We start from the raw sequence: 25,349 nt of genomic DNA on the forward strand, positions 1-25,349 counted from the left end.
GTATTATCAAGTGATGCGACACTGAGAAGATACCCCTTCACGTGCTGAACCACGAGGTAGGTGCCATAACTCCAACTAACTGATACAAATACTCCTGTCTAGGCGCTGTGGTTAGACTTCTACCAAACAAATGATGACATATCCTGCCAATATAACATCACTTGTTAAGATTGGAACAAGAACCTCTAAAATGTACCAAAAGTTAAAATAAAACTTTATTAAAACCTAATGAAAATGTGTAGAAAGTAATATTTGGAATACTTTCATCATATATATATATATTTTTTAACTTTTCCTAGTGAAATAGGAAACTGAAATTCAGGTGCCTATCGCACTTTGCAATCTGTACCTGCACTACAGATTCCCCTGTGGCCAGACTAAGCCTGTACCAGCACTGCCCTTCCTCAAGTCTGTCATCTTGTACATGTGACTGGTGGGTCCATGGTGGAATGGATAGCATTTAGGGGCTTTAGCAAAGTAGGCACAGGCAGAGGAGCGATGTGGTATGTGAGCTTCTGACCTGCGCACTCTCCACTCAGCGCTGCTAATAGCCTGAATAGAGGGATGCATAAAATAATAGAATAAACTGCAGTCGCCACTAGATTTATTACACTATACACTCTGCTAATCTGCTACCTGGACACACAGCAGAATTGTGATCTGCAGGGGTCACCTTCTGTGGCCTAATTTTTTCTCAGATGATTAGGTTTGCTTTTATAGAGGCTCAGAATCTCCCATAGCTACAACCCTCCAGGTATTTACCTAGTGGTGTACTATATACAGGTGATACTCGAAAAAAAAAAAAAAAATCAGTAATGCAACTTAAAAGGTGAAACTAACATACGAGATAGACTCATTACATGCACAGCGAGATATTTCAAGCCTTTATTTGTTATAATTTGGATGATTATGGCTTACAGCTTATGAAACCCCAAAGTCACAATTTTGAGGTACCCTTTGCTCAGGGGGTATGGATTAATTAGCTGACTAGAGTGTGACACTTTGAGCCTAGAATATTGAACCTTTTCACAAAATTCTAATTTTAAGCTGCATTAATGCAATTTCACCTGTAAACTGAGGCAATCTCGCGATGCGCGAGCTCGCGCATGCGCAGTGCTGGCATAGTGTTGCTTCCCTGTGCTGGCATCACTCAGATATATGGGACAGGTATATTGCGGACATGCTAGCGGCGATCTAGCCGTGCATGTCCGCATCTCTATAGGGTAAAAAGAGGTGAATCCCTTTAAGCCACTTTGTAACCAGTTTGGCAGTATGCTTCGGGTCATTGTCCATTTGGAAGACCCATTTCAGCCCAAGCTTTAACTTCCTGGCTGATGTTTTGAGATTTTGCTTCAGTATTTCCACATAATCTTCCTTCCTCGTGATGCCATCTAATTTGCGAAGTGCACCCTCCTGCAGCAAAATAACCCCACAACATGATGCTTCCCCCCCGTGTTTCACAGTTGGGATGGTGTTATTAGGCTTCAAAGCTTCCCCCTCCAAACGTAACCATAGTCATTATGGCCAAAAAGTTTAATTTTAGTTTTGTCAGACCACAGGACAAGTATCCAAAAATGTAGGTCTTTGTTCCTGTGTGCATTTGCAAACATTAATCTGTCTTTTTTATGTTTCTTTTGGAGTAATGGCTTCTTCCTGGCAGAGTGGCCTTCAGCCCATGTTGATACAGTACTCGTTTCACTGTGGTTATTGACACAATCTTACCAGCTTCCGCCATCATCTTTACAAGGTCTTTTGCTTTTGTTCATGGGTTGATATGCACATGTTGGATGAAAGCACGTTCATCTCTAGGACACAGAATCCATCTCCTTCCTGAGAGGTATGATGGCTGGACATTCCCATCTTGTTTGTACTTGCGTGTAATTATTTGTACAGATGAATGAGGCACCTTCAGGTATCTTGAAATTGCACCCAATGTTGAGCCAGACTAGTGCAAGTCCACAATTCTCTTTCTAAAATCTTGGCTGATTTCTTTAGACTCTCCCATGATGCCACACATAGAAGCAGTGTGTTTCAGGTGTGCATTTAAATACATCCACAGGTGTGTGTCTCAGATGTTGCCAAAAAAACAAAGCCAGGATCAGAAGCTTCCCAACACATGACATCCTCATATGGGCAGTCCAGAATGGTTTAAAGGCATAGTAATCTCAGTGTATGTAAACTTTTGACATTGCAGAAAGTAATAAAAATGCCTTAAAACATTCTCTCTCTCATTATTCTGGCATTTGGCAAATAATAATAAATATAGTAATCCTAATTGACCAAAAACAGGAAAGGTTTATTCTGATTTCATGTCAAATATTGAGAAAAACATGCATATGTGTCTTTTTATATAGTGTATGTAAACTTCTGGTATTAACTGTACTGGACGCCCCGCCATAAATGCAGTCATTTTATAAAGTGGGACACCCAAGTAAAGTTTTCATATTTGTTAACATATGTGGGCACATATTTTTTTTTCAATCTCTATTCAAACTGTATATAAAAAATTATTTCAATTCTGTTAGACTTGTACATGCCATGTAGTCAAAGATTCATGGTAAAACTATGTGCGACTATGTGAGTGACACATATTACCAATTCATGTATGGGCCTATTTCTGCCATTCACTTCTGTGAAAACTACCTTCAAGACCTAAAATAAACTCAGGAGTACCAGATCAGGCACAAATGAGTAGAGCCTTGTTAGGCTTGGCTCTAACATTGTGGTGGCCACCACCTGCAGCGGCCAATGGCTGCACATCATTTGGTGTGCTCTTTCATGTTGAAATTTAGGGCATCACTGTGCTGAAAGTAAAAAGATCTCTGCGGTCAGAAGGAAGGTTATAGATCTATGAGTATTAAACGTATAGAAGGAATATGTCAAGGGGTTTAAAAAGACCAAACCAGTGTATATCAGTCATTACAATGTCCGGCAGACCATCCACGAGTGATGAAGATATTAGAGGTTGTCTACTTGCCCAGTCTAGGCCGTCTGAGCTTGTTCATATCAAGAGCAGAACAAAAGATGCAGAGAGAAGTCTTTTACGAATCATAGGATCAACAGATGGCTCTCATGCTGATGTCAAGCGCATGAGTCCACTAAAAATCAGTAGACAGTACATGGGAAGTGTGCCAAAAGGAACGCTTTACAGAGATCAGAGCAAGTCTAAGGTTTGTTCATGAACAGGACATTCGGAACAACACGTTCAGGACAAGCAAGGCAAGAGATAGAGGGCTGCGACTGCGTGTTTTCCTGTTCATTAATCCATGCACACAATGGCGCTGCTCATGCAATCATCATTTCAGTCCTGGTTTTCAGGATGAGGGAACAGTCTGCCAATCATGAGGAACATACTCATAAGCTTAAACTGTTAAATTGCTATTGTTTGCTCAGTCACACAACCTCCCCTTTATATACTGTTTGAATAAGGATCAAATATTGATTTATTCTCAAAAGTTAAAAAAAACTCTTCATGTGGGGTGTCCTTCATTTTTCACATTACTGCATGAGGTTTTACATTATGGGGTTACAAAGCTAAGACTGAATAAGAAGATCCACATAACACCTCATCATTTGTACAGCACTTGGTACATCAGCTCCACCTACCTCATGATCCTGGGATACAATGTATTCTCCTTTGCAATCTTGAGAATAAAGAGGGTATCGCTCCGGAGGAGGTTTGTCCCTTGGTTCATCTGCAGGAGACAAACACACACACACACATGACCATGACAAATAGTTGTCTATGCCTCAAACCCATATTATCATACATCCTTCTACAGCTCCTATAATGGGATAGTTATCTTGGTGTATTTCTTATGTTAAAGTTATCATGCAGACTGCAGCAGGTTTTCTGATGAGATTTTTCTCTATTTTGTCACATTCATTTTATTCTCCATTTTCACAAGCCTTCAACTCCTAAAGTTGATAGGAGAGCCCTTTTTTCTATTCATCGTGTTGCTTCTGCCAGGAAACTTGACTAAACACAGTTTAGCATATATTTACCAATGAATGTGCTTCCAAAGGCAACTGGCTATTCTACTAATGATTTCAGTTTGTCATATTTGAGCTACGTTTACACACAATTTTGGGTCTTCATCCATTGTCTTGACTGCAGGAATACCATACAGTTCTCTGTTATTTCACAACCCCTTTAAATAGGATTCCGTTGGTTAAATCAACATCAAAATCAGTGGTGGTCCAACCCCTTGCACCCCAGCTAATCAGCTGTTTAAAGTGTCTGCAATGCTGGGAAAAAGAACAGCGCCCCACACTGTATAGTGGTTGTGCTTAGTATTGCAGCTCAATTCCATTATGCATACGGACTGAGATGCAGAAACGCCACGTAACCAATGAACCTGAGGACACATGCCAAGAAAGATGCCTCAGTGCTTGCACAGCTAACTGGCGGAGGTGCTAGGAATAAGATGTGATACTGATGAACTATCCTGAAAAGAGGTCATCATTGTATAAGTCCAGGAAACCCCTTTAAACATGTTTGATGTCAACTTCCATAAAGGACAAGTTGTATGGAGCATTAGGGTTGGCGTTTTCTGGCTTGTAGAAAAAAAATGCTGGAGTGACTGAGCTTGGCGAATATGTGATTTTTCTGCATTCACTGGTTGCTACTCACCTGGACAGATATCTACTGGAATTTGCTCCTCTTTACAATGCTGATCAGTCTTCACATACGTCTCTGTTCCTTGTATTGCCTCAACTCTTAAATTCGTTACATCTTCACTCTAATTTCATATTTGGGGAAAAAAAAATTGACATTGGAGAAGAAAAGTCTCTGATAGGGGACATATACCGAAGCATCATAGTCTTTACAAGGTGCAGACATACAGGTATATCAGAAGATCCCATCTGTGGATTGGACCTTGATCACTTTCCAAAATCACAGCATCCCAAACCTGCTCAGAGACAATATGTACTGCCATTCAAAGCAGCGGAATACACTGTTGGTGGAGCTCAAATACTTCATTTTACTTTTTTAGTCATAATAGCAGAAGAACCCGGCTTCGCTATTTCATTAAATGTTTGTGTGTGCGTTGTTAAAAGATAGACAGTATCCCCCATAACATGACCTCTACAGCACGCTGCCCCCTTAACAGTGACCTCCACAGCCCCCCAATTCCTTAACACTGACCCCCAGTGCCCCACCTCCTTAAAATGGGACCTCCACAGCAGCCCACCCCCTTAATATTGACCTTCACTGCAGCCTGCCCCTTTAACAGTGAGTTCCATAGCACCCCAACCCCTTAACAATGACCTCCACAGGGGCCTGCCCCCTTAACAGTGACCTCTAAAGCACCCTGCCCCTTAACAGTGACCTCCATAGAGGACAGTCCCCTTAACAGTGACCTCCACAGCAGCTCCCCTTTAACAGAGACCTCCACAGTGCCTTTCCCTTTAAAAGTGACTGCCATAGTACCCCGCTGCCTGAACAGTGGCCTCCACAGTCCTCTGCCCCATTAACAGTTACCTCTACAGTGCCTGCCCCTTTGACAGTGACCTCCACAGCGACCTGACAATTGAATTCCTTTTCTCATGGGGCATTATTGTCTTTAATTGACAGTATATAAAACCCCCAAACTAATTTCCATGTGAATGTCACGGATCCATATATAATAACATAGTTAACTAAAAAAGATACAGTCAGGTCCATAATTATTGGGACATCGACACAACACTAACATTTGTGGCTCTATACACCACTACAATGGATTTGAAATGAAACGAACAAGATACGCTTTACCTGCAGACTGTCAGCTTTAATTTGAGGGTATTTACATCCAAACCAGGTGTAGGAATTACAACAGTTTGCATATGTGCCTCCCATAAAATGAAACCATACACAATTTTATTTTCATCACATAAATATTCACGATTGACAAAACACAAGGTTAAAAACACAATAAAAAAAAAAAAGCTATAGGGCTGATTGGCGGGTCAAGGAATAAAGTGCAAGTACAAAGTGCGATCAGCAGAGGAGATTTAGTTCATCAACAGTGATATAATCACTAATTTAATCTATATAGAAGAAAGGAAAATGGTATATGCACCAACACAGTGTGTACCACTGTCGCCACAGTGTGGCACACAACATGTATACAATAGTGCAATATAAAAAAGGACTAAAGACTAGATAGAACTAGTACAAATCACCAGCAGACTATGATGTCTGCACAGAGAAAAATCAATGAAGACAATATTGCAATGTAATCCAGACCTCAAACCAGGCACCACCAGTCCACTCCCAGTACCCAGTAACACCAGTACCCCACTGTCTTAACAGTGACCTCCACAGTCCTCTGCCCCTTTAACAGTGACCTCCACGGCGACCTGACAATTGAATTCCTTTTCTCATGGGGCATTATTGTCTTTAATTGACAGTATATAAAACCCCACATAATTCGTATACATTGAAGGCCATGTGAGTTACATCAGCCTCTACAACAACGTTGGCTAAGCGTCGCAGTCAAAACCATATTAACTGTCTTATACTAAGAATGCCCTTGATTGCCTACAGCAATCAATCAGAGCTCATATTAATGACCTGTAGCAAAATAGAAGCTGAGCTGTGATTGGTTGCTTTATGCAACCTGATGAATATCCAGGCAAGCTGCCACAACAGCCAGCAGACAATGGCTCCTGTAGTTTGGCGGTCAGGTTACTAAGGGCTCTTTCACACTTGCGTTCTTTTCTTCCGGCATAGAGTTCCGTCGTCGGGGCTCTATGCCGGAAGAATCCTGATCAGGATTATCCCCATGCATTCTGAATGGGGAGAAATCCGTTCAGGATGCATCAGGATGTCTTCAGTTCAGGACCAGAACGTTTTTTGGCCGGAGAAAATACCACAGCATGCTGCGCTTTTTGCTCCGGCCAAAAATCCTGAACACTTGCCGCAAGTCCATTGAAAGGCATTAATCCAGATCCGGCCTTAAGCTAAATGTCGTTTCGGCGCATTGCCGGATCCGACGTTTAGCTTTTTCTGAATGGTTACCATGGCTGCCGGGATGCTAAAGTCCTGGCAGCCATGGTAAAGTGTAGTGGGGAGCGGGGGAGCAGTATACTTACCGTCCGTGCGACTCCCGGGGCACTCCAGAGTGAGGTCAGGGCGCCCCACGCGCATGGATGACTTGATCGCATGGACAAGTATACTGCTCCCCCGCTCCCCACTACTACCATGGCCTCCAGGACTTTAATAGTGTCCTGGCTGCCATAGTAACACTGAACGCATTTTGAAGACGGATCCGTCTTCAAATGCTTTCAGTTCACTTGCGTTTTTCCGGATCCGGCGTGTAATTCCGGCAAATGGAGTACACGACGGATCCGGACAACGCAAGTGTGAAAGAGCCCTATGCATATTTTTGGGCAAATAATTGAAAAGCGCAGGGTGAATATTTCCACTCAAAACATAGTCTATGACGTTCCCCGAGTCACAGGAGGCGGCTGTGCAAAACTATGTGATTGTAAATATGACGGTGCAGATTGGTTTAGCGGACACACATACACTCAGCTTTATATATTCGATAAAAGCTGCATGAACACAGCCGTCAGGATAACCTATTGGATGGTTTTCAACAAATACATACATTTAAACTGAAACTGAGACATAGAAAGGGGTTTGTTGTGTTGTGGTGGTCCAAGCACTGAGACCCCCACGATTGTTAAAACGAGTGCTCTCTTTCCTAGCCGCATGAGACCGACTCGAGACAGGCTCACAGACTTTCTATTGAACCTGCCTTCTGCAACAGGGAGAAAAAGTGCTCTGTGTGAGTGCTCCCGTCTCCTCATTTTAGAAATTGGTGGAGGTCTCAGCATTCAGATCCCTACCGATCAAAACCTTCGATATGTTACTATGACATATTAAAGGTTTTTTTGAATGTACAGGGACACAGTATCCACCATTCACAATATGACATATCACAGCTTATCTACTTCCTCCTGACCTCTGCCCAGAAAGCCTTCCCAGAGATGTCAGAGGTCCCCTCCTGTCCACTGTCTCTATGGCCCATGGTGGCTGCTGTAAAACCTAACTCTAAATACTGTTAACAGCAGCTCAGGCAAGATGGCTGCCTGTATAATGAAAATACCAACAGTAGAGAAAAAAGGATGTGTTACTATCTGTTTTTAACTAGCAGAAACCATTATAGGCGACTCATTCCAAACAGGAGTGTATGTCCCAATCTCTCCTCCACATCACCAACAGTGATCAGGGATCTCTACGTTTACTCTATGCAACAAAACCGGGGTTTTATACCAATGATGTCAGTTTGTATTGCATCTCTTGAGATAAATAGCATTTTGAGATTGAGTGGGCATTTCTCAATATGCAATTTGTTTGTGACGCATTAAATTGAGAGTTCAAATCTTTGCTCCATTTCTCCATATAAGTAAGGGGTTTTGTCGAATCCGTTATTAATTTGTAACATTTGGAGATCAGGTGATCCCTGGAAGAGCGACTGCCGAGGAGAGACGAGACCACAGACTCTTTATCTGTGGCAACATGATTGGGGTGTATTTTATCTAATAAAGAAAGCTTTTGGTAAGGGAATATTTGGTTATTGGGTTTTTGATCCTTCTCAGGTTTTGGTTGTAATTGGTTGTCTTCCATAACATAGAGAATAGGATTATCTCCGAACAATCGGTTTCTATATCAACCCAGTTATTTGGCTGGGGAGACGCCCCATTCTAGTAATTTTGAAACCAAGGCAGCCATATAATATCCTTCTGTGTCCGGTAGCCCAACACCACCCTCCCTGTTACTCTTCGTCATTGTAAATGAGATCTTCCAAACCAAAACTACATTTTCATTACATCTGATTCTGTTCAATTGGTTTGATGTACGCCATGCTTCTATAAAGTCAGAGTTATGTATGCTTTTCCTAAATGCGGCTAAGATATTAATACCAAGGAAGTGGCTGCAGAAAGAACCCCCAACACTGAAGGAATGGTTTTTGGAGGTCAAGAAAATACAAAGCTTTGAAAAAATGCGATGGACTTTGGCCCATAACAAACAAACATATGAGGACATTTGGGAAAAATTGACTACTTATTTGACCCCAGAAAAAGCAAATATGTTGTCAATGTGACGTGAGGTTTACTTGAGTGTTTGTTATATCTTATATGGTTTACCAAGAGGTCTGTACATAGACCAATTCCTAAACTGTCATCATGACTGGTAACCCTTATTTATCTCTCACCCGTTCTTCCGTTACCCTTTCCTTTCCTACCCCCCTCCCTCCCTTCCTTCCTTCTTTCCTCCCCTGTCCTTTCCATGTTTGTCTTATTTTATTTGTTCTTGTATTAATGACTATTTTTTATATGGATATATATTATTTTTCTTTATTCATTTTGGAGTGATGTAACTCTATAATATATATCCTTGAAAAACCTTTAATAATGTACATATAGGTGACTCATTCCCTTTAATTTTGATATAATTCAGCATCATAAAACTAGTTACAGCACTTTAGTAATTTACTTTCTTTTACAAAAATGCTGGTGAGTGATTTTTTTTAACCCCTAAAAGGCTATACTGCACTAGTGTACCCGTTTTTAGTGGCCATTAGACAGGTGCACTCCAGTCTAAGAGCCGTTAAAAACTGTCCTATTGATAGTAAAATGGTCAAAAATAGAACAAGTCCTAAAAAACGCCCATGTAAAAAGCCCCATAGACTGCAATGGTTTTGAAAACGGCTATGAGACCGCCATTTTTCACTGTCATGTGCATGTAGCCTAACCCCTGTACATGGATCAGGACTTTTGTTGCAGGGGATACACCAGGCCGCTACCTCTTGTAGTAGTCTCCGTGTGGTTGGCTGTTGACCCACAGGAAACACTGATGGGTAGCACAGAAGGGACAGGTAAAATCATTGTAACAGGCCAAAGTCAGGGCAGGCAGAAAACTTGCAATAATCATAATAATTCCAAGGTCAGGGCAGGCGGTGTAGGTTCATTAGGGAAAACAGGCAAATGTCAGGGAACAAACAAAGAACAACAAAGGGTACATTTTACCTCACACTGAAAACTATTATTTTTCAAAGCTTTTTTTAAAGCAGGAAAACAAAAACAAAAAATTATATAAATTTGGTATTGCGGTAATTGTACTGAACCGCAAATAAGATCATCACAAAACCTAAAAAACCTGGCAGAATTGCAGTTATTTCCAATTTCACCCACAAAGAATTTCTTTCAATTTTTCAATGGAAGCCATAGTAAAATAAACAGTGCCATTCAAAAATAGAATAAAGAATGGAAAAATATAATTAGGCTGTGTCCTGAAAGAGTTAAAAAAGTTGTAGTGCTAAATCTAGTGTGACGCTAATTAACATAACAAACCACACCCGCTTTTCAAAAACAGAGTGACTGCAAAATGTAACAAACGTTTGTGGAATAAAAGGGATTCTCCAAGAATGATTTAAAAAGAACCGGTCACCGGGATTTTGTGTATAGAGCTGAGGACATAGGTTGCTAAATGGGCGCTAGAGCATCCGCAATATCCAGTCCCCATAGCTCTGTGTGCTTTTATTGTGTAAAAAAATGATTTGATACATATGCAAATGAACCCGAGATGAGCCCTGTCCCTGACTCATCTCAAGTACAGGACTCATCTCAGGCTAATTTGCATATGTATCAATAAAAGCACACAGAGCTATGGGGACTGGGTATTGCAGGGATGTGCTGGCGGCCATCTAGCAACACATGTCCTCAGCTCTATACACAAAATCCAAGTGACAGGTTCCCTTTAACCACCTCAGCCCCCCGAGCTTAAACCCCCTTAATGACCAGGCCACTTTTTACAATTCTGCACTACACTACTTTCACCGTTTATTGCTCAGTCATGCAACTTACCACCCGAATGAATTTTACCTTCTTTTCTTCTCACTAATAGAGCTTTCATTTGGTGGTATTTTATTGCTGCTGACATTTTAACTTTTTTTGATACTAATCAAAATTGATCAATTTTTTCACTTTCTGTTGTAAAATTTTTCAATTAAAACTACATTTCTATATAAATTTTTCACTAAATTTATTGTTCTACATGTCTTTGATAAAAAAAAAATGCAATAAGTGTATATTTATTGGTTTGTGAATTTACGCACTTTGACCTTCTGAGCACCTTTCATGTTTCCTGAGGTTCTACAATGCCCAGACAGTAGAAACACCCCACAAATGACCCCATTTAGGAAAGTAGACACCCTAAGGTATTCGCTAATGGGCATAGTGAGTTCATGGAAGTTTTTAATTTTTGTCACTAGTTAGCGGAAAATGTTTTTTTTGTTTTTTTTTTCCTTACAAAGTTTCATATTCCACTAACTTGTGACAAAAAATAAAATTTTACATGAACTCACCATACCCCTCACGGAATACCTTGGGGTGTCTTCTTTCCAAAATGGGGTCACTTGTGGGGTATTTATACTGCCCTGGCATTTTAGGGGACCTAAAGCGTGAGAAGTAGTTTGGAATCCAAATGCGTAAAAAATGCCCTGTGAAATCCTAAGGGCTGTTGCACACGAGCGGATGCAGTGCGTGACATCCGCTCCGTGAATGACAGCCAAGACCCGATGCGGACAGCAGAGGCACGGAGCATTAACATGATTGATAATGCTCCGTGCCTATCTGTGATCTCTTTACTACGAAATCACAGTGAGATAAAGTCTTCACTGTGATTTCGTAGTAAAGAGGTCACAAAGAGGCACGGATTATTATCAATCATGTTAATGCTCCCTGCCTCTGCAGTCTGCATCGGGTCTTGGCTGTCATTCACGGAGCGGATGTCACGCACAGCATCCGCTCGTGTGAAACAGCCCTAAAGGTGCTCTTTAGAATTTGGGCCCCTTTGCGCACCTAGGCTGCAAAAAAGTGTCACACATGTGGTATCGCCGTATTCAGGAGAAGTAGGGCAATGTGTTTTGGGGTGTATTTTTACATATATCCATGCTGGGTGAGAAATATCTCTGTAAAAGTCAACTTTTCCCATTTTTTTATACAAAGTTGTCATTTTACAGAGATATTTCTCTCACCCAGCATGGGTATATGTAAAAAGACACCCCAAAACACATTGCCCAACTTCTCCTGAGTACGGCGATACCACATGTGTGACACTTTTTTGCAGCCTAGGTGCACAAAGGGGCGCAAATTCCAAAGGGTATCTTTTAGGAGGGCATTTTTAGGCATTTTGATTCCAGACTTCTTCTCACGCTTTAGGGCCCCTAAAATGCCAGGGCAGTATAAATACCCCACATGTGACCGCATTTTGGAAAGAAGACACGACAAGGTATTCTGTGAGGGGCATGGCGAGTTCATAGTAGTTTTTAGTTTTTTTTTGGCACAAGTTAGCGGAAATTGATTTTTTTTTGTTTTTTCTCACAAAGTCTCCCTTTCCGCTAACGTGTGACAAAAAGTTCCATCTTTCATGGACTCAATATGCCCCTCAGCGAATACCTTGGTGTGTCTACTTTCCAAAATGGAGTCATTTGTGGGGTGTGTTTACTGTTCTGGCATTTTGGGCGGGGCTAAATTGTGAGCAACCCTGTAAAGCCTAAAGGTACTCATTGGACTTTCGGCCCCTTTACGTACCTAGGCTGCAAAAAAGTGTCACACATGTGGTATCGCCGTACTCAAGAGAAGTAGGGCAATGTGTTTTGGGGTGTATTTTTACATATACCCATGCTGGGTGAGTACCTTTTAGCCTGGCATTTTTAGGCATTTGGATTCCAGACGACTTCTCACGCTTTAGGGCCCCTAAAATGCCAGGGCAGTATAAATACCCCACATGTGACCCCATTTTGAAAAGAAGACACCCCAAGGTATTCCGTGAGGGGCATGGCGAGGTCCTAGAATATATATTTTTTTTTGGCACAAGTTAGCGGAAAATGATTTTGTAATAGAAAAAAAAAAATTATAAATTCCCGCTAACTTGTGCCCAAAAAAATAAAAAATCTTCTATGAACTCGCCATGCCCCTTAAAAGTGATCTTTATAGCGCCACAGCGATTTGACTGTGTTTTGGCAGTGATCAGAAAAAAAATATAATTCTGTCACTGCGGTGGGGCGGACTAAATGCAAGTGTGCGCACAAGATCAGGCCTGATCGGGCGAACACTGCGTTTTTTGTAGAGCCTATAGAACATGTCCTATTCTTGTCTGCAATTGCAGACAAGAAAAGGCATTTTCTATTAAGTTCTGGCAATGTGCGGATCCGCAAAATGCGGAAAGCACATTGCCGGTGTCCGTGTTTTGCAGATCCGCTATGTCCGTGTTTTGGTGCTACTTATTACAGAGAGCTGCCTGTGTCCTCTGGTGGTCGATCCAAGCAAAAGGGACCACCAGAGGACCAGGTAGCAGGTCTAGCCGACGATGTTAACAAAACAGCGTCTGATATACCTTTCAAGGGTTAAAAAAAAACAAAAAAAAAACGCATCTACAGCCTGCTAGCGAATGATCGCCGCTGGCAGGCTGTAGATCAACTAGTTTACCTTACGATCCTGTGGTTTGGGCGGTCGGGTAGTGGTTAAAATGCAGGCCAGCACCCGGTCCTAGAATGTGAGAAGTGTCTGAAAACACACGATAAGGTGTATATATAGATATAGATATATATATATATATATATATATATATATATATATATATATATGTGTATATATATATATATATATATATATATATATATATATATATATATATATATAGAGTACAGACCAAAAGTTTGGACACACCTTCTCATTCAAAGAGTTTTCTTTATTTTTATGACTGTGAAAATTGTAGATTCACACTGAAGGCATTAAAACTATGAATTAACACACTGAAAATATGTCATATTCTAGGTTCTTCAAAGTAGCCACATTTTGCTTTGATTATTGCTTTTGCACACTCTTGGCATTCTCTTGATGAGCTTCAAGAGGTAGTCACCTGAAATGGTCTTCCAACAGTCTTGAAGGAGTTCCCAGAGATGCTTAGCACTTGTTGGCCCTTTTGCCTTCACTCTGCGGTCCAGCTCACCCCAAACCATCTCGATTGGGTTCAGGTCCGGTGACTGTGGAGGCCAGGTCATCTGGCGCAGCACCCCATCACTCTCCTTCATGGTCAAATAGCCCTTACACAGCCTGGAGGTGTGTTTGGGGTCATTGTCCTGTTGAAAAATAAATGATGGTCCAACTAAACACAAACCGGATGCAATAGCATGCCGCTGCAAGATGCTGTGGTAGCCATGCTGGTTCAGTATGCCTTCAATTTTGAATAAATCCCCAACAGTGTCACCAGTGAAACCCCCCCACACCATCACACCTCCTCCTCCATGCTTCACGGTGGGAACCAGGCATGTAGAGTCCATCCGTTCACCTTTTCTACGTCGCACAAAGACACGGTGGTTGGAACCAAAGATCTCAAATTTGGACTCATCAGACCAAAGCACAGATTTCCACTGGTCTAATGTCCATTCCTTGTGTTCTTTAGCCCAAACAAGTCTCTTCTGCTTGTTGCCTGTCCTTAGCAGTGGTTTCCTAGCAGATATTCTACCATGAAGGCCTGATTCACACAGTCTCCTCTTAACAGTTGTTCTAGAGATGTGTCTGCTGCTAGAACTCTGTGTGGCATTGACCTGGTCTCTAATCTGAGCTGCTGTTAACCTGCGATTTCTGAGGCTGGTGACTCGGATGAACTTATCCTCCGCAGCAGAGGTGACTCTTGGTCTTCCTTTCCTGGGGCGGTCCGCATGTGAGCAAGTTTCTTTGTAGCGCTTGATGGTTTTTGTGACTGCACTTGGGGACACTTTCAAAGTTTTCCCAATTTTTAGGACTGACCTTCATTTCTTAAAGTAATGATGGCCACTCGTTTTTCTTTACTTAGCTGCTTTTTTCTTGCCATAATACAAATTCTAACAGTCTATTCAGTAGGACTATCAACTGTGTATCCACCTGACTTCTCCACAAGGCAACTGATGGTCCCAACCCCATTTATAAGGCAAGAAATCCCACTTATTAAACCTGACAGGGCACACCTGTGAAGTGAAAACCATTTCAGGTGACTACCTCTTGAAGCTCATCAAGAGAATGCCAAGAGTGTGCAAAGCAGTAATCAAAGCAAAAAGTGTCTACTTTGAAGAACCTGGAATATGACATATTATTAGTTGTTTCACACTTTTTGTTATGTATATAATTCCACATGTGTTAATTCATAGTTTTGATGCCTTCAGTGTGAAGCTACAATTTTCATAGTCTTGAAAATAAAGAAAACTCTTTGAATGAGAAGGTGTGTCCAAACTTTTGGTTTGTACTAATATATATATATATATATATATATATATATATATATATATATATATCTATATCTCCCCCTCCAATCGTGCAGGGGCCTTTCCTGTGGTCTTTTGTTTTTTTGTGTTTTTTATTGTTTTTGGCTTCGGCAATTCTTCCTTTTTTTGTTGTTTCACTTTAGACTTGAAAAAGGAGTTATAAACTCCGAAACACGTTGTCAACTGAACAATAAATAGTATTTATACCCAAAAAAACTTTGGAACTGTGGTCGTCCCTGTGCGCCAAAGAGGTACCTTATCGTGTGTTTTCAGACACAAACCATTCTTCTCGCCCTCAACAATCCCTAGGAGTTTTTTGGCAACTCCATCCAAAGGGACTGAACGGGTACCGGCAGCACCGACCTCCCCCCCACCCTCCTAACCTATTGTGTGTCTACCTTTACGGACGTTGCGCTTACACATGCACAACACCCAAAGGTGAGCACATTCCATCCATTACGCTTATCTGATTATCATTGCTTACCACCATATGAGCGCCTCTCCCTTTTCTCTCTTGCCATAATTGCTATAATGTGAGGACAGGTTGGCTGCTCACTACACACTACACTGCTCGACAATAGATGTAATGACGTGATTCTTCCTATGATATGCCATCATGACTGAGCAGCCTGACAGGAACGCTCAACAATGTGTAGTATATATAAGTGCCGAAACGTAATTTGTAGTGAGGCCCTGCCCCCTCACCCCCACTAAGAGGCTCTGCAAGTGGACACAACCAGACCTGCTCACATTCTTGGATAGGCTGCTGGTGGACATTTTAAATATTTCCAGGAAAACCCCTTTAGACTCAAAAGGTTGCAAAAACGACACCATGTAATGAAATAAAGTATGCTTTTCTCATGGACATGACTGCGTGCTTCAGAGCGCGTTTTTTTTTTTTTTACAGACAGCACACTGACCTATTTATTCCTAAAGACCAAGCATACATCCATATTTTATGCGGATCAGTGTGGCCAGTCCAAACTTCACAGAGCAAGTCCTATTCTCGTTCATATTTGCAGATTAGAAAGGCCTTTTCTATTGATAGAAGTGCGAAAAATATGGAAGGCATACATGTTTCAGTATTTTTCAGATCAGCTCTTTGCAGTCCACAATAAGGGCAACGGCATGTGAATGAGGCTTCACATTGCTGGCATCATAACCCAGAGAGTTATGAGTGAGCATGCTCGGCCGTACTGCTGTTCAGCTCGAGCATCGTTATACTCAGCACATTGCAGTGCTCGGCCGAGTACTGCGGGTGCTCGAGTACAATTTAAGGCTACATGCACACGACTGTATGGGTTTTTCAGACCGCAAGTCCGCCAAAAAAAAAAAAAGGATGACATCCGTATGCCATCCGTTTTTTTGGGGGGGCGGATCCATGGCAACAATGCCTAAAATGGACAAGAATAGGGCATGTTCTATTTTTTTGGCGGGGCTACGGAACAGACATACTGATGCGGACAGCACACGGTGTGCTGTCCGCATTTTTTGCTGACCCACTGAAATGAATGGTTCCGCATCCTATCCGCAAAAAAAAGGCACTCCCTGCTCTGAAGAAGAGAGGTTGTCTGGTTCACAAAAAAAGGTTAGAAATTATGGAAACCCCATCAAAATGGTTTGGAAACAGCATTAGGAAGATAGCTGGATGCATCTTAGACTCCTATTATGTATGACATACAATAGACAACCACACAAAGGCTATATGCCAAATGCCAGGTATGAGCCCAATCTATCCATGAGACAAATAACAATCAGCATACCTTACAATGGCAGCCTTATGCACTATGAGACATTCCAAACCAGCTCTCATCTGACTGAGAACCAGTAAGCCGCAAAGTTGCTTCACAACTAGATCAATATCATTAGGATGACAAAAAGGTTTCTGATTGTCCTAAAATAATATTCAATAAAATTACTATACAATTTTGTCATGTAAAAACTAATTTGCATAAACATGGGCATATGGAAAAGACATGCAAATGAGCAGAATCTGCCTTGTTTTTCAGCTGAAAAAACATTTAAAATTCAGATCCGGCTAATAGAGAAACTCAGCTCTGTACATAAAAAAAGGGCTACTTATTTTTAATACACAACTTCAAAAAAGATTTTTAGCTCAAAATGAGTACAATGCAATAATAAAATAATTGCCCCCAAAGGTGTACATAGTGTTAGTATATTACTTCCCAGCGGCGCTCACCTCTCCAGTCAGCAGCTCAATAATCTTATTGGTGACTTCTAGGATCTTCTCATCACTGTTTCTTTCATTTATCAGTGAGTCGGGTGGAAGGTCAGTGATGGGACTCTGAGTCCAGCTCCATCTTTCTGACTGAACAAATGTCTTCTTCACTACTGTGTAATTCTGTACACGAAGAGAGATGATAAGAAATATAACTATATACATTACCTCACTTGTACAGTCATCTCCCTATGTTATACACATGTGTTCAGGGAAGTAAAATATTTTTCAAATGAGGCCAGAAGGGGCTCAAAGTATTCACCTCACCTATTCCCACTGGTCTGGCCCCCGCTGATCTCCACTTCCTGCTTGATACACAGGAAACAGCTTGGAATGCCTACTCAACCAATCACTGGATGAAGGTGGTCACCTTTCTGGCCCTTTTTAAAAAATACTTTTCTCCCTGGAAAACCCCTTTAAGGGTCCATTCACACGTCATGGGTCATCATCCGTTCTGCAATTTTTCAATGGGGCCAGAATGTGCTGTCCGCATCAAAAATAGAACATGTCCCATTCTTGTCCAGACATGAAAAGGTATTTTCTATGAGAGTGCCGGAGATGTGCGGTCCGCAAAATGCAGAACACACATTGCCGGGAATGGACCCTAAAGGAGATTAGTAATGTCATGTGACACAATCTCTCACCTCTCCAGTCAGCAGGAAGATGATCTCCAGGGTAAGTTGTAATATTTTCTTGGCCATCTCCTTTCTGTCCTTACCCATCCTTGGTGGGTCAGTCAGGAAAAGGACCATTGTCTTGTGTGGGGGACGTCACTGTGGAGGATTCTTAAGAGAAGCGGAAACACATTATATATGAATTATAGCATCTCATTCATAGTTACATATATTGTCTGACCAAGGACAACAGCTGCATGAAGTTTGTATGTTTTCCCTGTGTTTTTGTGGGTTTCTCCTCGCACTCCAAAGACATACTGATAGGGAACTTAGATTGTGAGCCCCATAGGGGGCATCAAGCAATGATGATGTCTGTAAAGCACTGCAGAATATGTCAGCACTATATTAGTCAGTAAAATTAACTAAATATATACACTACTTAGAAAATAGACTTGAGGCGCTATACACAGGGGAAGCTGATAAAGGATTTGGAGCTCTGCTTTGGTAACTCCTACCTTCATGCTTTGAAGAAAAACTACATGGCAAATGTTATACCTATTCATTTGGTGGTATGAGTATAATAGCATTATATTCCCCTTTTCTGTGTACGGTTTCTGGAGGCGACCGGCACATTTAGAGAGGACCTGTCACCAGGCATTTTGCAGGCAGCAAGTATAGAGCAGCAGGAGCTGAGCAGATCAATGTATAGTTTCTGGAAAAAGATTCTCATTTTATATATTTAAATCTCTTCTCCTTCTGAGCTCAGTACGGCATAGCTGTAAATCACTAGTGAGATGCCCCCGTGTACAAATGAAGTCAGAAAGAGCAGAGATTTAACACTTTCAGTCCCGGAGGGTTTTTAATTTTTCACTACCTGCCTTTCCGGGGCCATAACTTTTTTTTTATTTTTCCATTCACATAGCCGTTAGAGGGCTTGTTTTTTGTGGGACAAGTTGCACTTTCTAATTCCTCCATTTAATATTGCATATGATGTAGTGGGGAGCTGGAAAAACATTCTAAATGGGAATGCAATGGAAAAAAATGCAAATCCGCAACAGTTTTATGGGTTTTTGTTTTTAGGGCGTTCCCTATACAGTAAAAGTGACTTGTTTCCTTTATTCTCCAGGTCAGTATAATTACGGAGAAGCCACATATGTATATTTCTTTTGCATTTTAATACTGGGGGGAAAAAAATTGGGAAATTTTTTTTTTTTCTTCTCTTTTCATTGCCATATTCTGATCTCCAACTTTTTTGTAGCTGTGTACCGAGCTGTCTGAGGGCTCCACTTTTGAGGGGCGATCTCTACTTTACATTGATACCATATTGGTGTGTGTGCGACTTTTTGATCACTTTACTTATTTTTGGGGAGTTGAAGTGAACCAAAAAAAAGTGACTAAAAATTAGCCATTTTGACTTATATTTTAACCCGTAGGATCCCAGTGCCGTGCATGTAAGGCACTGGTATCAGGGTCACAAACAGTGCTCTGATCAGGTGGGTGAAGGAGCTGCGCCTGCCCGATCAGCTGCAGGGGTCCGGCAGTCAATGATAGCCGGACCCCTGCTGTATGCGCTGGCATCGGTGAAAACAGGTTTCCTGCCGGGTGCGGGGTGGTCGCGCTGCTGTGACGGGGACCCGATGGCAGGTAAGGCAGCCCGATGCCTTCCTTAGGCATTGTGGCTGCCTTCCGTGACAGCCTGTAAGATCTAGCCCCCTGGATCTCACAGGCAGGAAGCTGTAAGTGTATTACAGTATGTAATACACTTACAGCCCATGCATTACAATACAGAAGTATTGTGATGCATTGTAAAGTCCCAGAGTTGGACAAAAAATAAAAGTAAAAAAAGAAGTTAAAAAAAATAGCTTAAAATAAAAATGTAAGTTTCAAGTAAAAAAATAATTAAAAAAGGCTCCTTTTTCCAAAATAAAGTAAAAAATAAATTTAAAAAAATTGTAAAAAATAGGGGGAAAAAATAAATTTGACATATTAGGTGTCGCCGCGTCCGTATCCACCGGTTCTATAAAAATATCACACGATCCACCCCGCCAGGTGAATGCCATGAAAAATTAATAAAAACAGTGTCAAAAAAGCAATTTTCTGATCACCTTGCCTCACAAAAAGTGTAATATCAAGCGATCAAAAAGGCGTATTTAGCCCAAAATGGTACCAAACAGTCATCTCATCCTGCAAAAAATGAGCCGCTACTTAAGACAATCGCCCAAAAAATAAAAATAGGGCTCTCAGAAAATGGCAACACAAAAACAAGATTTTATTCTGTTCAACAATGCTTTCACTGTGTAAAACATTTTAAAAAATATGATAGACATATTAGGTATCGCCGCATCCGTAACAACCTGCTCTATAACAATATCCCAGTATATGCCCCCTCTGATGAATGCTGTAAAAAAATATATAATAATAAAAAAAACGCCAAAAGTTTTTTTTTTCACCTTGCCTCACAAAAAGTTTAATACCAAGCGATCAAAAAGTTTTATGTACCCCAATATGGTACCAAACAGTCACCTCATCCCACAAAATTTTGTCCCCACATAGGACAATCACTTAAAAAATTAAAACCAATCCACCAAAATCTGCACTGCAAAAGCCCTTATGGTGCTCCTTCTGTTCTGAATCCTGCCATGTGCACCCACAGCAGTTTACCATCACATATGGGGTGTTGCCATATTTAGAAGAAAATGGGTAACAAATTATGGGGTGCTTTCTCTCCTGTTACCCCTTGTGAAAATGAAAAAAAATTGGGGCTAAAGCAACACATTATTGGAAGAAACAAAACTTTTCATTTTCACACACAAGTGTTTCCAACTTCTGTAAAAGGCTTAGGGGGTCAAAGTGGTCAGTTCCCCCTTTAATATATTCTTTGAAGGGTGTAGTTTCCAAAATGGGGTCACTTTTTGAGGGTTTCCACTGTAGGGTTACGTCTGGGTCTCTTCAAATACTGAATGGTGCCTAAAAACCATTTTAGCAAAATCTGCCTCCAAAATCCATATGGTACTCCTTTCCTTCTGACCACTTCCACATGCCCATAGAGCAGTTTACCGCCACATATGGGGTATTTATGTAAACTGCAAAATCAGAGTAATGTATATTGAGGTTAATTTTGCTGTTAACCCTTGCTGTGTTGAAAAAATATATATAGATTAACATAAAAAAATCTACCAAAAAAGTGAAATTTTAAAATTTCACCTCCATTTTCCTTTAATTCTTCTGGAGCACCTCAAGGGCTAACAAAGTTTGTAACATCAGTTTTGAATAATATGAGGGGTGTAGTTTCTACAATGGGGTCATTTATGGGCAGTTTCTATTAAGTAAGCCCCTCAAACTCAAAACCACTTTATAACTGAATTGGTGCTTAAAAAAATGGTTTGGGAAATTTTGTTGAAAATGTGAAAAATGGCTTCTAAACTTCTAAGCCTTCTAACGTCCTAAATAAATAAAATGACATACAATTACACCGACATAAAAAAGACATATGGGGAATTACTATCTGTCTTAGGCTACATGCACACGAAAGTTGTTTGTTTCCGTTCCGTTTTTTTTTTTTACAGATAGGATGCGGACGTATTAATTTCTTTTTTTTTTTTTTTTTAATTCTTTATTTCTATTTCGCAAAGGAAACAAAATCATGGCATGTTGAATCACATACAACAAAAAGTAGTAGTCGGGCCTGCGCCGACTGTCAACCTTAAAGGGTTTCTACCACTTAGGTGTCACATATTTAGCTGTCAGACACTAGCGATCCGCTAGTGTCTGCTCTGGCCAACCATCCTAATATAATTGCTTTTGGGGCGGTGGTTTGGCTAAAAAAACTACTTTTATTAATATGCTAATGAGCCTCTAGGTGCTATGGGGGCGTCATTAGCACCTAGAGGCTCCGTCTACCTTCAGAAACTGCCGCCGCCCAGCGCGTCCCTCCAGCCCGCCCATCTCTTCCTGAATGCGATCCTCCTTGTGAGCGCCTGTATTCTGCGCATGCGCAGTGAATGTCTGACAGCTTCCCTGCTCAGACATCTCCACTGCGCCTGTTCCTCGGAGCACTATGGCGTCATCGCGCAGGCGCAGTGGAGATGTCTGAGCAAGGAAGCGGTCAGACATTCACTGCGCATGCGCAGAATACATACGATCGCATTCAGGAGGAGATGGGCGGGCTGGAGGGACGCGCTCGGCGGCGGCAGTTTCTGAAGGTAGACGGAGCCTAGCACCTAGAGGCTCATTAGCATATTAATAAAAGTAGTTTTTTTAGCCAAACCACCGCCCCAAAAGCAATTATATTAGGATGGTTGGCCAGAGCAGACACTAGCGGATCGCTAGTGTCTGACAGCTAAATATGTGACACCTAAGTGGTAGAAACCCTTTAAGCATAATCTAACAATGCACCAACATTTACAGCACATAAGACAATGTTTGATATGCAGCCTATTGTCACACCAAAGCACCGTGACACATCTGATATGTACCATATAGAATAAAAGAAAAAGGAGAAACAAAGGGCCAAAGAAGACATGGCCTCAGCATAAAAATAAAGAAAATTTCAATGAACAACAACATGAATGGGGGGGGGGGGGGGGACACAGGACAGGGACATCAGGGAGGCATTAAGGGATAAAGGGTAAGGTAGCGGGGGGGGTGAGAGAAGTGTACAGGAGCCTTCCAAACGAGACTCTCAAGCCAGCAGACTCCGATACTCCGAAGAGTCCTGAAAGGTGAACCAAGGGGACCACATAGCAACAAAAGCTCTGTTACCACCGTGCAAAGATGCCGTGAGTTCCTCCATTCTCCGAATCTCTTCAACCCTCTGAATCCACATTCCCATGGAGGGAGGAGAGGCAGACTTCCACCTCGCAGGGACACATGACCTAGCCGCTATGACCAGGTGACGTAGACAGGACCGCCGAAACAGAATCAACGGCAAATCCGAGAGAAAGAGCAAGAAAAACTCCGGTGTGTTAGGAATTGAAAAGGGAAAAATGGAGGCCAGGGTCTCATGAACAGAGTCCCAGAAAGGTTAGATTTTGTCACATTGCCAGAAGATATGTAGGAGGGAGCCCTGTTGGGAGTCACATCGCCAGCATAGAGGAGATGCCGACGGGAACATCCTCTGGAGACGGGTCGGGACGTAGTACCATCTCGACAGCACTTTGTAACTGGCCTCCTGATATCTACTGGCAATGGAAGATTTATGGGCAAATCGGAAAATCCTAAGCCACTGGTCGGAGGAGATATCCACCTGCAAGTCCTGGGCCCACCTGGCTGAGTAAGAGGGAAGATAGTCCGAACCCGGCGTTACCAATGCCTTGAACAATTCTGAAAGCGAGTGCCGATAAAGGCCGGAGCCAATACACGGCGGACGTATTAATTTCAATGGGTCTGCAAAAAATGCAGACAGCACACTGTCTGTTCCGTAGAACCGCCAAAAAAAATAATAAAATAGAACATGATGACCTATTCTTGTCCGTTTTAGGCATTGTTAAAATGGATCCACAAAACACATACGTCATGTGCATGTAGCCTTAGAGTAGAAAAATTCAAATTGAAAATTATTGTGAAATATATCAACTCAAATTTACCACTGTCACAAAGTACAATGTGTCACGAGAAAATCTCAGAATGGCTTGGATAAGTAAAAGCGTTCCAAAGTTATGACATAAAGTGACGCATGTCAGATTTGCAAAAATCGGCCTGAGATTTAAGGTGAAAAGTGGCCCGGTAGTGAAAGAGTTAATAGCATGGATATTTTCTCACACACCGATGCCCAAGATGTGTATTTTTAAAAAAAAATATTGTTTACATATTTTTATTTCCATTTTGGGGAAAGGGAGGGGGGGAATTAGAATTTTTACTTTTTTTTGCTTTTTTTTTTATTGTTCCTATAGGAAACTATAACAAGCAATCATCAGATAGCTTCTCTCATACACGCCAATGCATTAGCATTTCAGTGTATGAGAATTATACTGTGCTCCTATGGAGCCCTGCCACAGAACCAATGTGCGGCAGCTTCAGTTCATTCTGGAAGACTAAAGCTGCCGTACAATGCGAGAATTGGGGGAGCCGAAGCACACCCTGAATGCGGGTATTAGCAGGTCACGTTTGACCATGGCACCTGAAGGGCTATAAGTCTGTAACCAGCATTACCACCTGTCGTGGACATTTGCCGGGGGCTTCTGCTGTATGAAAAATCAGGCACCTGGTAACTGCGGAGCTCGCCATCTTTATAGTCCCGTAAATGTACAGCGCTGGTCGTGAAAGGGTTAAATATACGTTTCCCCGAATCTTTTCTCAGAAAACTATATAATCAGTCTGCTCAGCTCTTCCTGCTCTATAAGATGCTGTCCGCAGACTGCACTGCATTGCGGGGAGAGGCTTTATGATCTGACCAGCTGGAGCAGTGAGAAACACTGGCTTACTGGGCGGTGCAGTTGCCATGACAATCATACCAAGCCCAAAAAGAATGATAAAGTATACCCTCCAGGTGGTGCAACAGCAAATATCACACTCCTGCAGCCAGACTACAGCAGCACACAGGAGGCCACTGGACACACACTGTGTATGGGGCAGCAGAGCACAAGCAGTGCAGTACAGATGACAGTGTACACTGAGAAACACAACGTTCGAAGAGTAATGGTATACATACATCTCCCATAACACAACCAAGCTGCTGCTGCAGCAGGGGGTGCCAGACAACGCCTGCTCAACCCCCTCCATTACTGCTCCACCCGATACTATACAACGCAGCAGCAGAAAGGATATTATGGAGGCTTTACAGGGAAAACCTGGACCCAGCCTCACACTGGACACTTACTGAGCAGCCACCGCCTGACCCCGGAAGTTATCCCATCCCACGGAATGACTTCCGGTCTGAGGTCCTGAGTCTGAGCGATGCGTCCCACTCTTCCATGTTTGCATCTGATTGGTTGTCCCGCTGTACGGGGGTAATATGGCTGAGCAGACGCCGCCTAGTGACAGGCAGGGGGCGCTCTGTAGTATCCAGTGCAGGCAGACATACTGAAGAGCATGAACTCTCCCTCAAAGTAGAGGGAAAGGGGGAGTTAGGACTATTCTGTCACACGAAGTCTCCCAGTCCTTACATGCAATATTATAGAAACACACGAATAATAATATATGCAGTCCTCACATGTGTAATATTATACGTAGTCCTCCAGTCCTCACATGTGTAATATT

At 41.9% G+C, this 25,349-nt stretch overlaps 1 protein-coding gene across 5 annotated transcripts in view; it reads right to left on the reverse strand.

The window, feature by feature from the left end:
* The window catches only part of LOC122940576 (zinc finger protein OZF-like), a 55,956-nt gene extending 30,962 nt beyond the window's left edge, over positions 1-24,994 (reverse strand). For 4 of the 5 annotated variants that reach the window (XM_044297201.1, XM_044297198.1, XM_044297197.1 and 1 more), the window contains exons 1-5: positions 24,970-24,994; positions 18,183-18,323; positions 17,500-17,661; positions 4,634-4,742; positions 3,607-3,695 (exon numbers count right to left, since the gene is read on the reverse strand). In XM_044297201.1, coding sequence (XP_044153136.1) covers positions 3,607-3,695; positions 4,634-4,742; positions 17,500-17,661; positions 18,183-18,290 — 468 coding nt within the window. In that variant the 5' untranslated portion in view covers positions 18,291-18,323; positions 24,970-24,994. The remainder of the gene's footprint in view (positions 1-3,606; positions 3,696-4,633; positions 4,743-17,499; positions 17,662-18,182; positions 18,324-24,969) is intronic. The other variant, XM_044297199.1, reaches the window with a different exon arrangement.
* Positions 24,995-25,349: the final 355 nt, after the last annotated feature.

This window comes from Bufo gargarizans, chromosome 6 (genome assembly GCF_014858855.1).
Source record: "Bufo gargarizans isolate SCDJY-AF-19 chromosome 6, ASM1485885v1, whole genome shotgun sequence".
Lineage (NCBI taxonomy): Eukaryota > Metazoa > Chordata > Amphibia > Anura > Bufonidae > Bufo > Bufo gargarizans.